We start from the raw sequence: 13376 nt of genomic DNA on the forward strand, positions 1-13376 counted from the left end.
CACGGGAACAAGAAGCTGCTGAAGAGAGAAGGCTTCTGGGGCAGGCCAAGGGCAGCAGGCTCACCTTACTAATGCTGCTGGCTAGCCTGAAGATTAAATTTTGGCAAAGGAGGTGGGGGACAGGGTAGAGCCATACCTGACTCTGGGCTGGGCTTGGGCTTGGGCTGAAGAGAGAGGGAGCCCAATCCAACGGTGACTGAGTTCAAAGAAGCTTGGGATGAACACAAGAGGATCTAGAATCAGAAAATAATATTAAAAATTGAACTAAGGCCAGTACCGGGCAGACTTGCATGGTCTGTGTCTGTATATGGCCATTTGGTGGAGGATGGGCTGGGGAGGGCTTCAATGGCTGGGAAGGTTTAGATGGGCTGGAGTAGGTTTTAACGGAGATTTTGGCAGTAGGAACCCAAGCACAGTACCGGGTAGAGCTTTGGATTCTTGTCCAGAAATAACTAAGAAGCAAAAATTAAATTGAATCAGGTTGGGCAGACTGGATGGATCATTCAGGTCTTTATCTGCCGTCATCTACTATGTTACTATATGTTACTATGCTGGTTGGAAGGAGAGAGAGAGAAAAAGCAGCTGGGGGAGGGGGAGAGGGGGTGTTGGAAGGAGAGATAGAAAAGCACTAAAAAGGGGCAGATGATGGAAAGGGGGAATAAGGAAATGGGTGAAAGGTGAGGGGAGAAGGGGGAGGGATGGGGTGAAGGCAGGGACATTTGTCCTTTTTTGACTTCATCAATCCAATAACCCTACACCAAATGAGCCCCTTAATATAACCTAAATGTCCTGAGCAGCAGATGCGACTCCTGATGTTGAACTCAAGGACAGAATTGTGCCAGGGCTGGAGATCACCTGAGGAGGGAGACTGCTGCCCTTCTCCTCTAGAGCTCCATTCATAGCCCTGGCTCCTCCCTCCCAGCACAAACATAGAAACATAGAAATAGACGGCAGATAAGGGCCCACGGCCCATCTAGCCTGCCCACCTTAATGTCCCTCCCCTACCTTTGCCCTGTGAAGAGATCCCATGTGCCGATCCCATTTGGCCTTAAAATCAGGCACTCTGCTGGCCTCAATCACCTGTAGTGGAAGACTATTCCAGCGATCAACCACTCTTTCAGTGAAAAATAATTTCCTGGTGTCACCTCGTAGTTTCCCGCCCCTGATTTTCAACGGATGCCCTCTTGTTGTCGTGGGACCCTTGAAAAAGAAGATATCTTCCTCCGCCTCAATGCGGCCCGTAAGATACTTGAACATCTCGATCATGTCCCCCCTCTCTCTGCGCTCCTCGAGCGAGTATAGCTGTAATTTGTCAAGCCGTAATTTGTCAAGCTCCAACTGCTCCTCTTCTCTCTGACCAATCAGCACTAGAAGTTCCGCCTTTCCTTTGTGATGTCATGTGAGGGAGGAGCTAGAGCTGGAGATCACCTGAGGGGGGAGACTGCTGCCCACTTGCTGCCCTTCCCCTCCAGGGCTCCTCCCTCCCTTCCAGCACAAGCTCCAACTCCTCCTCTTCCCGCCCCAGAAACATTCTGACCAATCAGCACTAGAAGGGATAGAACCAAGTAGAAAGGACTTTGAAGCTCCGCCTCCCCTATGTGATGTCATGGGAGGGAGGAGCTAGAGCTGGAGGCGGTGCTGTGGAGATGCGCAACGAGAAAGGACAAACTCCTTTTTCCGCCCTCCAGGACGCATTACTGTAAAGATGTGCTGAGACTAGAGTCGGTCCAGAGAATGGCCACCCGGATGGTCTCGGGACTCAAGGATCTCCCGTACGAAAAACGGCTGGATAAGTTGCAGCTGTACTCACTCGAGGAACGCAGAGAGAGGGGTGACATGATCGAGACATTCAAGTATCTCACGGGCCGCATCGAGGTGGAAGAAGATATCTTCTTTTTCAAGGGTCCCGCGGCAACAAGGGGGCATCCGTGGAAAATCAGGGGCGGGAAATTGCACGGGGACACCGGGAAATTCTTTTTCACTGAAAGGGTGGTTGATCGCTGGAATAGTCTTCCACTTCAGGTTATTGAGGCCAGCAGCGTGCCTGATTTTAAGGCCAAATGGGATAGACACGTGGGATCTATTCACAGAGAAAAGTAGGGGAGGGTCATTGGGGTGGGCAGACTAGATGGGCCGTGGCCCTTATCTGCCGTCTATTTCTATGTTTCTATGATAACCTTCTGGTGACCCAAGCAGCAAAACTTAACCACTCCATCTCCAACCTGTTGATGGCAATGGGCGACTTAAAAACTTTTCGAAAAGAAATCAAAACCCTACTTTTCAAAAAATTTATCCAGATATCTTAACCCAACCCTTCCCCCTACTCCTAGATAAATTCTCCCCCAAAACCTCCACTTAAATAATCTCTTCCTCCCCAAAACACCAACCAAGTATTCAGTTCCCTGAAATGTAACGTAATCTTATTTGTACTCTAACTGTAATCTATTTGTTATATCACACAGTAACGTACAGTCAATTTAATATCCAATTTGCAAGTTCTTCCGGAATTAATCCAGCTACCTCTCCTCCCTTGTAAACAAAAAAAAACCAAAAAACAAAACTGTTGTAACTTCACTGGAAATGTCCAGTTAGCTCTTTTGTAATCCGCCTTGAACTGCAAGGTATAGGCGGAATAGAAGTCCCTAATGTAATATAATGTAATGTGATTTCTCCATCAATTTCTTTGGACTGTATATAGAGAGTGGATCCAAGATGGCAGTGAAAGCGTCTCTGATTCCAGACTGGCAGAGACCTCTATTTACTTCATTGAAATGCCGCATCCCAAAAGAAAAGGAAATGTTTGGCCTCTGGGAATTCGCAGCCACTCCTATCCCACAATTAACATCCGGAGTACAGACATTGATATCTCTTTCTCTGCTGTGTCCTGCTCCTACTGCGGCTCAGCTGGGGGATCCCGGCAAAGACTTTCTGACCAAGGAAACCCCAGCTGCGAGAAATGTGAGGGAGCAAGGAGAGCTGGGAATTGCAGTGGATACTATTTCCCAGCCGTTGAGACCAGCGGTGGTAATGTTGGAAAGCAGTCATCTCAAGAAGTTGCTACTTTAGTAAGTGCTGTAGATGCTCTGGGGAGAAGACTGGATGGAACAAAGAAAGAGTTTGCCTCGAAGTTAAAGAAGGTTACAGACAAGGTAGAAAATCTTCAAGAGTTAATGTTTCTTTCTATGGGTTTACTTTTATGGACTTGGTACTCTAGAGGTGGAGGTTTTCAGGATTTTTCAGATTGTATCTTTTCTATTGTCCACAAATTGAGTCGTGTTGGTTCTTCAGTGTTTGTCGTACTTGTATGGTTTTTGGCTCAATAAAAATTATTTGAAGATATTCTTTTTTTCTTTTTATTTCTTACGTATTACTGTAACGAGAATGTTCTTGTGAATAATGGTTGATCAACTCATTCTCGGTTTCTACTCAAAAACATTCTTGTAAAGCTCATGGTTTTTTTTTGTTTATCCCATCAGTGAAGGGCTGTAAGTTCAGAAGATTCCATGAATGCATGCTTTCGTAGCAGGCTCCCATTTGGGATAAAGAATTCAAAATTATTACTCGTGTCTTTCTCGTATTTGGAATTCAGAAGGCGTTTTAAGACTTATTTGTTTTCTAGGTTTATGGGCAATTGTTCATGATGAGTGTTCGGATATGTGTTTAGTATAATCTTTTGTAAACCACATAGATCTTCAAGGTAATGCGGTCTGGAAGTCAATTTTATGTTTATGTTATGTTAAATGGCATATAAATAAAATTTGGCATATAAATAATATAAAAATGGCATATAAATAATATTGTGGCAGGGAAGGTGCGCAGGGCAGTAAAAATCCTGAAATCAAGATTCTGCAGAAAGACACTTCCCTTGTCACTAGAGAGGGAATGCACTCATCTGATAAACACCAAGATAACCAGCTAGGGGATAGAAAACACAATGTTTCCTCTAGGCCAGGGGTGCCCAAAAGGTCAATTATGATCAACCAGTAGATCGCAAAGGCAACATGAGTCCATCACAGAGCCCATCCTGAGCTCCGCGAATCCACCTTGGAAGGAGAGAGAGAGAGAAGGGAAGGGGGGGGGGGAGAGAGAGAGAAAAACACTAAAAGGGTCCAGAGGAAGGAAAGGGGGAATAAGGAAATGGGTGAAAGATGAGGGGGGTGTGGAGGCAGGGTTATTTGTCTTTTTTTTTTTTTACTTCATCAATCCAGTAACCCTACACCAAATGAGCCCCTTAATATAACCTAAATGTCCTGAGCAGCAGATGTGACTCCTGATGTTGAACTCAAGGACAGAGAAGGTGGGTGAAGAAAGGAGGGAGCCAGGGCTGGACATCACCTGAGGGGGGAGACTGCTGCCCACTTGCTGCCCTTCTCTAGGGCTCCATTCCCAGCCTTGGCTCCTCCCTCCCTTCCTGCACAAGCTCCAACTCCTCCTCTTCCCGTCCCCCCAGGAAGATTCTGACCAATGAGTAGCAGAACGAGCCGAAGTTCCTCCTTTTCTCCCTTCCCTTCCCTAATCAGAGCTAGAGGGTGGACTTTGTACAACTCTCCCCGCCCCAGGGCCCATTCTGACCAATCAGCACTAGAAGGGATGGAACCAAGAAGAAAGACTGCGCCTCTCAGCCTTCAGTGTGAAGCTCCGCCTCCCCTTTGTGATGTCATGGGAGGGAGGAGCCAGGTGGTGCTGTGGAGATGAGCAGCGGGGAAGGACAAAGCTCAAACTCCTCCTCTCCCCGCCCCAAATACCATTTTGACCAATCAGCAGTAGAAGGGATGGAACCAAGCAGAATCGACTGCGTCACTCTAAAGCCCCGCCTCCCATTTGGGAAGTCATGGGAGGGAGGAGCTAGGGCTGGAGGTGGTGCTGTGGACTGTGGAGATGAGCAGTTCAAGCTCTTCCTCTTCCCGCCCCAGGAACATTCTGACCAATCAGCACTAGAAGGGATGGAACCAAGAAGAATCGACTGCGTCACTCTGAAGCTCCGCCTCCCCTTTGTGATGCCATGGGAGGGAGGAGCCAGGTGGTGCTGTGGGGAGCGGGGAAAGACAAAGCTCACGCTCCTCCTCTCCCCGCCCCCGGAAATATTCTGACCAATCAGCATGAAGGGATGGACCCAAGGAGAGAAGACTGCGAAGCTCCTCTCCCCTGACCAATCAGCACTAAGAAGGGATTGAAGCCCGTGCGTTTCTCTCCGCGGCCTCAGCCTTCAGCGAGAAGTCCCGCCTCCCCCTCTTTGTGACGTCATCAGCCGGCGCCCAACAGCGGGAGACCTCGTGTTTCGTTCCTTTGTTCGTTTCGTTGGCGGAGAAAGCGGGAGATCGCCGGCTTCCAGTCTCGGTTGCTGCCCTCCTCTCCCTCCTGGGCCACAGGGAAATGCAGGTAGGAGAGACTCCCCCTCACACCCCGAGAACTCGGCTGCCCCAGGTAGACCTTTCGGACAGATCCCAGGTCCCCAAAGGGAGATTTCGGGGCCCAGGGTCGTTGGATAACTGCTGCCTAGTTGCTCGGGCAGGGATCTCAAAGTCCCTCCTTGAGGGCCGCATTCCAGTCGGGGTTTCAGGATTTCCCCAATGAATATGCATGAGATCTATTTGCTTGCACTGCTTTCATTGTATGCTAATAGATCTCATGCATATTCATTGGGGAAATCCTGAAAACCCAACTGGATTTGGCCCTCAAGGAAGGACTTTGGGGACCCCTGATGTATAGGTTATGTCTCTTACATGTTCTATATCAGAGATCTCAAAGTCCCTCCTTGAGGGCCGCAATCCAGTCGGGTTTTCAGGATTTCCCCAATGAATATGCATGAGATCTATTTGCTTGCACTGCTTTCATTGTATGCTAATAGATCTCATGCATATTCATTGGGGAAATCCTGAAAACCCAACTGGATTCGGCCCTCAAGGAGGGACTTTGGGGACCCCTGATGTATAGGTTACGTCTCTTACATGTTCTATATCAGGGATCTCAAAGTCCCTCCTTGAGGGCCGCAATCCAGTCGGGTTTTCAGGATTTCCCCAATGAATATGCATGAGATCTATTTGCTTGCACTGCTTTCATTGTATGCTAATAGATCTCATGCATATTCATTGGGGAAATCCTGAAAACCCAACTGGATTTGGCCCTCAAGGAGGGACTTTGGGGACCCCTGGTGTATAGGTTATGTCTCTTACATGTTCTATATCAGAGATCTCAAAGTCCCTCCTTGAGGGCCGCAATCCAGTCGGGTTTTCAGGATTTCCCCAATGAATATGCATGAGATCTATTTGCTTGCACTGCTTTCATTGTATGCTAATAGATCTCATGCATATTCATTGGGGAAATCCTGAAAACCCGACTGGATTCGGCCCTCAAGGAAGGACTTTGGGGACCCCTGATGTATAGGTTACCTCTCTTACATGTTCTATATCAGGGATCTCAAAGTCCCTCCTTGATGGCCGCAATCCAGTCGGGTTTTCAGGATTTCCCCAATGAAGTGCAGCAAGTTCGTCAGGCAAGATATTCCTTTACTGAAACCGTCCTGGCTGGTCTTCATCAGATCATGTCCATCAAGGTGATCAATGAAGCGGTCCTTTATCAATGCCTCTACCATCTTTCCCGGTACTGAGGTCAGACTCACTGGTCTGTAGTTTCCCGGATCTCCCCTCGAACCTTTTTTGAAGATTGACTTAACATTTGCCACCTTCCAGTCTTCCTGAATCTTTCCTGATTTGATCAACAGATTGGCTATTAGCTGAAGCAGTTCAGCTATAGTCCCTTTCAGTTCCTTGATGACCCTCGGATGGTTGCCATTCAGTCCTGGGGATTTATCGTTCTTAAGCCAATCAATCTGCTTGCATACCTCTTCTAGACTGACCATCATGAGATCTATTTGCTTGCACTGCTTTCATTGTATGCTAATAGATCTCATGCATATTCATTGGGGAAATCCTGAAAACCCAACTGGATTCGGCCCTCAAGGAAGGACTTTGGGGACCCCTGATGTATAGGTTACCTCTCTTACATGTTCTATATCAGGGATCTCAAAGTCCCTCCTTGAGGGCCGCAATCCAGTCGGGTTTTCAGGATTTCCCCAATGAATATGCATGAGATCTATTTGCATGCACTGCTTTCATTGTATGCTAATAGATCTCATGCATATTCATTGGGGAAATCCTGAAAACCCAACTGGATTTGGCCCTCAAGGAAGGACTTTGGGGACCCCTGATGTATAGGTTATGTCTCTTACATGTTCTATATCAGAGATCTCAAAGTCCCTCCTTGAGGGCCGCAATCCAGTCGGGTTTTCAGGATTTCCCCAATGAATATGCATGAGATCTATTTGCTTGCACTGCTTTCATTGTATGCTAATAGATCTCATGCATATTCATTGGGGAAATCCTGAAAACCCGACTGGATTTGGCCCTCAAGGAAGGACTTTGGGGACCCCTGATGTATAGGTTATGTCTCTTACATGTTCTATATCAGAGATCTCAAAGTCCCTCCTTGAGGGCCGCAATCCAGTCGGGTTTTCAGGATTTCCCCAATGAATATGCATGAGAGCTTTGGATTCTTGCCCAGAAATAACTAAGAAGGAAAAATTTAAAAAAAATTTAAATTGAATCAAGTTGGGTGGACTGGATGGACCATTCGTGCCTTTATCTGCCGTCATCTACTATGTTACTATGTTTATAAAGACTCTTTTCTACTTGCACTGTAACTTATTCAAAAGATAGTACTCAATTTTGAAGGGACAAGAGTCCCAGAGCCTCCCCATGAATGATTTAGAACAGGGATGTCAAAGTCCCTCCTCGAAGGCCGCAATCCAGTCGGGTTTTCAGGATTTCCCCAAAGAATATGCATGAGATCTATTTGCATGCACTGCTTTCATTGTATGCTAATAGATCTCATGCATATTCATTGGGGAAATCCTGAAAACCCAACTGGATTCGGCCCTCAAGGAGGGACTTTGACACCCCGGATTTAGAATGATCAATCCACTTAAAGAGCAATCACTGAATTGGTAGAAAGAAACCTTCCTTGAAATCCAAAAACAAATGAAAATAAAAAGAGCAAAACTTATCTGTTCTCAAGGTATGACAAAGCTTCAAATCCGTTTCAAAACATGGTCTCTCTGATGGCGGCCAGTGTTTTGCTGCCTTCGGGAATCATAAGACCAAATTCTCTCTCTTTCTCTGGTGCTTAGCAACTCTCTGAACTAGAACCCTATTCTGGGACGGTGTCTTAATTCTAAATGATATACACCCGGCAAACTTTCCCCCTCACTAGTGTACACCAGCACTGGAAAGTCACCTTTGGATTCGATGCAGAAGATGCTGAGAGTGTTTCTGTTTTGTATTTCAGACGCGGGTCACTTTTGAGGACATCACTGTCTCTTTCTCCCAGGAGGAGTGGGAGTATTTAAATGAGGAACAGAAGGACCTTTACAGGGAGGTGATGAAGGAGAATTATGAGACCCTGAGCTCACTGGGTAAGGGATGATTTTACATTTTTATAGCAGTATTGAGACATCATTATAAAGCCGAAAAGCAAATGGAGAAAGTGAAGAAAAAAATCACCCAACAAAACAAAAATATCTTAATGCTGAAAAATAATGTTATGTAGAAGCTCCGTCACACTCGGTTGATCACATTGGTGAAAAAATAGACAGCAATTGACAGTCTCCAGTCAAATTATTTTCTATTCCGTTCTCCCTAACGAGCTCAGAACTGGTTACAGGTTAACATACATAATATACAGCTAAAATTTGCCATAGCTGTGGTACAAGTTGTTGCAATACAAGTTTTTATCCTAACTCGACACTTATTAGGTATCATAAAGAAGCTTATAGTATAGTAATCCCTCCGAACCTGAGGTTTCAGTACCAGTGGATTCGGTAATTCACGACATATAGTTTTTTTACAAAATTCTGCAGAGCCTCATCAAAATGGCTGCCGTGAGTTCCCGTTGTAGGCTCGAGAGTACAACGGGAACTCGGGCAGCCATATTGATGATGGCTCTGAACGGGGCAGGAGCGTAAGATCCTGCCCTGCGTCGCTGCTAGACCATCAGGTAAGGTCTGGGACGCAGGAGGGAGGCGAGGGTGGGTCAGAGCCAGCCCTAAAAATTATCCGTGATTTTTCAGTATTCGCAGGCCGGCTCTGCCCCTAACCCCCACAAATATTGAGGGTCTGCTGTACATTGGTTGCCCATTAACACGTGTATTAATTTTGAATAGTACCCATTTGATATATTATGATCAGGGAAAGTAAATAATAATAATAATAACTTTATTTTTCTATACCACCATAATCTTGCGACTTCTAGGCGGTTCACAATGAAGAAAAGCTGTACAGACAGCGAATTACAGAGTATAGGTTGATGAGAGAACATTGAACAATCGGTGAAGTACAAGGTTCACAATAAGTAACACTATACAATCAGCGGAATTCAGAGCTGATGTAGATAAGAGACCATTGCGCGGTCAATGAATTACAAGATGCAAGACGGAATAGATGAAAAGATAACATAGGATGTTGATAAGAATTTGCTTGTTTCCATGATACATTAACGATGATTGGGCACCAGCAGGAAACTGGTAACGATTGTGGTGAGGGCGATTATGGCAGATGAAGATTAACGGGCTCCTATTATGGTGAAAGAAGGACTTCGGATGGGAGGAAGCTCTGATTTTAGGGGTAAAAAAGTCTGGCTAGGGTATGAATTTCTTAATCAAGGTGGTTTTTAATTCTCTCCTAAAGACACTGTATGTCTCTCTAGCGGCATCAGTGAAGTAGCCTAGCCAAGTTTGCTGTCTACCGGCTTGGAACTTGAATGTTCTGTCAAAAAAGGTACGGTATCTACAGCCTGTGATATTCGGGTAAATAAAGAGGTTGCGGTTTCTGGTAGACCTGGTAGAGGAGTGGAATTCAAAATGAGGTAGTAGGTAGCTGGGGATTAATCAGTTAACAGTTGCATATTTAAAGGTAGATAAGCTGACAGTTACTTGAGTACCTGCATTTTCTTTTTCTTTTTTTTTATTAATTATAACTTTTTCACAAGTATAACAACTTGTTTAAGGAAATACAGAGCCATAATCAAGTTTAAGTTTATAGTTTATTATGTAATTTGATTAATCGCCTAATCTACATTCTAGGCGATATACAAACAATAACGAGTGAATAAAAACTTGGGGTAGTTATTACATAGACAAATAAAATTACATAATTACTAAAACTTACAATCATGAAACATTAGGAAAACTATATTTAAAGGGTTACATTCTTTATCAAATTTTATATTTCAGGATTAAAACAATAGGGAGGGGATAAAAGCACAAATAAGAAAATGAAAGGTTAAGAAGGAATATAAAGTTATTTATTAACTAAAAGCATCATTGAAAAAGAAACTTTTAAGCTTAGTCTTGAAATTAACTAAGTTCTTTTCTTCTCTTATATAAATAGAAAGATTATTCCAGGATTGTGGGGCGGTCACTGAAAAAATAGTAAGCCGTCTAGTGAAGGAATAGCCAATAGATGTTGATCCTGAGATCTAAGTGTTCTTGTAGTTATATAGGGAATTAGAACTCTAAAAATAAAAGCTGGGGTTTGAGACATTATTGATTTGAACGTAAGCAAACATATTTTATATAAAATACGATGTGCAACGGGAAGCCAGTGGGATTCTTTAAGTAAAGGAGTGACGTGGTCGAATTTCATTGCTTTATGAATTATGAAAATAAATCTAAGTACAAACTTATGGAAATAGCTCTTTCTTAGACCACAAACCAGAAGGAAAGGAGGAATCCAAATTTCCGAGAGATAAGGTACAGGAAACTATTTAGGAAAACCCCCCAGTTACTAATTATTTGAACCAGACACTCCATCTCTGATAAAACCCTTGAGGTCCAAAAAGGATGTTAATCGCATCGGTGGAATTCTTTTCCTGAGTCCTTGCAAGCAGAGGTGAATTTTTGTTTCCAAGTTTTGGGAAAACTGAAAGGCTTTTTTTTTTTGTGTGCAATGAAGCTTTTTGTAATGTTATAACTGTAAAACACGGAACGATTGTAATCAATTTAAGCCCCTTCCCTTTAAAAGTAAACTTTCATTTTTACATAGCCTTCAAGCCATAATCCTCCTGCCCGCCACACCGCACCTAGCAGGTTCATCGTCAGATGCGCGCAAGACGAAAGCGCACGGACAGTTGCGTGAACACAATTGAGCGCAAGGGCAAGTGAGCGGGAGACAACTCCCTGCGTGCCATTGTCCTGAGCTAAGTTGTCTTACGCTGAGTTGTCTTCACGCAATTTGTCTGCTCGCTTTTGCCTTGTGCGCATTTGACTTGCCACCCACCCGGCGGATTAACCGTTCCCCTTAACCGTATCCGTGACGTCCTGCGTGTCCGTCTTGGCTGTTTAGATTGGAAGCTCTTCTAAGCAGGGACTGTCTTTGTGACTCGCTACCAGACGTATTGTGGCCGTCTGAGCCATCCGGGCTAGGATTCTGAGGCTCTGAGCACGGCTACACCAAAAATGAACATTTGCGTGTGACCCGACATGGAGTCATCCTGTAGGACTGGATTTCCTTATAAAAAAAAACTCCAAAATAAAGTTCCAACACTCCTAAACGTTCTGCCATAATCTTTTCATATTTATATGTTGTACACACAGTTGCCCACCAAAAATTGAAATTAATCCTATCGTGATTTTTCCAATTATATGTAATCATTTGAACCCCTATTCCTGTCAAAATCATGAAAAGGCGACTTATTTTTATCTAAAGTGGGTTTAACATGAAGAATCGTTCCACATATTATCGCCTCATATGTCAAGGGGATAGATGATTCAAGAATAAGATTAAATTGTCTCCAAATTGACTTCCAAAAACTAAGTATCAATGGACAAAAATATATCAGATGATCCAAAGTCCCTATATCAATGTGACAATGCCAACATCTATTAGATTTAGAATTATCTAATTTATTTAACCGAGCTGGGGGCCAGAAAATCCTATGCAATAAAAATAACCATGTTTGTCTCGTAGATGCTGACATTGTACATTCTATATATACTGTTTCCACCTAAAGTTAAGCGCCTACATCGAAATGTCTAGCTGATATAGGCTCCTTACTAGAGAATGACACGAACGCGGACGATATTCAGATCATCCATCCCATTGACGCATCCGATCCTAATAACATTAGTCTCATCAATTTAAAGCTTGGTAAGATCAGCCAATGGCTTTGTGATAACATGCTTTCACTAAATATCTCCAAAACTAATTGTCTATTCTTTCCATGGAAAGAAAGTATTCACTTAACATCCCCGATCATCATCAACGGCACATCAATGTCTTTGGAACAGGTAAGTAATGTCTTTCAGCATTCTGATATTTTTCTCCAGATTAGATACAGCATTTATCAGAGAAAAAGAAAACCAAACGTTTGCCAAAAAGGGCAAAGAAACAAAAGTAAACTTGATTAGCTACCAGCTTTACTTTGTCACTGCTTTCCAGGTCTCGCCTCATACAGAGAGCTTATTTAGACTGCTGGAAAGCAGTTGCTTTATTCAGTCCAAACAAAAATTATAATCCAACATTCAGGTATCCTTCATTCTTAGTCCATAGCACAAAAATACAGGAAAAACAGCCTCTGGCAATCACTAATTATGGCGGCCAGGAAAAAGAGAGAGTCACAGGATTTGCACAATTACTGGCCTGAAAAACAGACTACAAATTCCCTCCCAGGTGGCAGCAAATCCTCTCCCCCACTCTCTCTAAGCTATCAAAGCAAAATCTTCATTCAAACAGCAAAACACAGCACACAAACAGTTTGCCAACACCTTCACTGTCTGGGGCTCAGCATTAAGTTCACCTGCATGGGTTCAGGTTCATCCTCTTCACGAGTCCAAGCCTCTGGGATATCCATGAGCTCTTCAGATTGAGACAGATCTCCAGGCTGTTCAAACTGCTCTACTTCCATAGGCTGGCACTCGTTGTCCCTGTCTGGCTGGACAGGATCCTTAGGAAGGCAAGGACCTAGCTTCCTTCCTAGCCGGCTTGCTTTTCTACTGGGAGAGACAGGGTTATATAGTTTGGGGAAACGCCCTGCTGTGTCAGCCCTGGCAATGTTCCAAGGGCCTCTTGGGCTCCCCCGGTGGTCAGTGCTATTATTTAGCTCATCCCTAACCTGATCCTTCCCAATTCCTCCCCGGGATTTCTTTTTCACTTCTTTCTTTTCTGAGCAGACTGGGACCTGTGCTTGGTGTATACCTGACTGGTCACAGTATGCAGCACTGTACAGCTATAGAAATAATTCATAGTAGCGGTAATTTTGTGGTTAATAATTATGTGTTAAATAATAAACAGTGGAATGCTCTACTAAAATCTATTCTGCTATGA

At 44.1% G+C, this 13376-nt stretch overlaps 1 protein-coding gene across 1 annotated transcript in view; it reads left to right on the plus strand.

Annotated features, from left to right (window-relative positions):
• The window catches only part of LOC117355029 (zinc finger protein 850-like), a 92246-nt gene that overhangs the window by 71687 nt on the left and 7183 nt on the right, over nucleotides 1-13376 (plus strand). The window contains exons 4-5 of the mRNA XM_033932975.1: nucleotides 5168-5379; nucleotides 8344-8470. Of these exons, the coding sequence (XP_033788866.1) occupies nucleotides 5168-5379; nucleotides 8344-8470 (339 nt within the window). The remainder of the gene's footprint in view (nucleotides 1-5167; nucleotides 5380-8343; nucleotides 8471-13376) is intronic.

This window comes from Geotrypetes seraphini, chromosome 2 (assembly GCF_902459505.1).
Source record: "Geotrypetes seraphini chromosome 2, aGeoSer1.1, whole genome shotgun sequence".
In the NCBI taxonomy this organism is placed as follows: domain Eukaryota; kingdom Metazoa; phylum Chordata; class Amphibia; order Gymnophiona; family Dermophiidae; genus Geotrypetes; species Geotrypetes seraphini.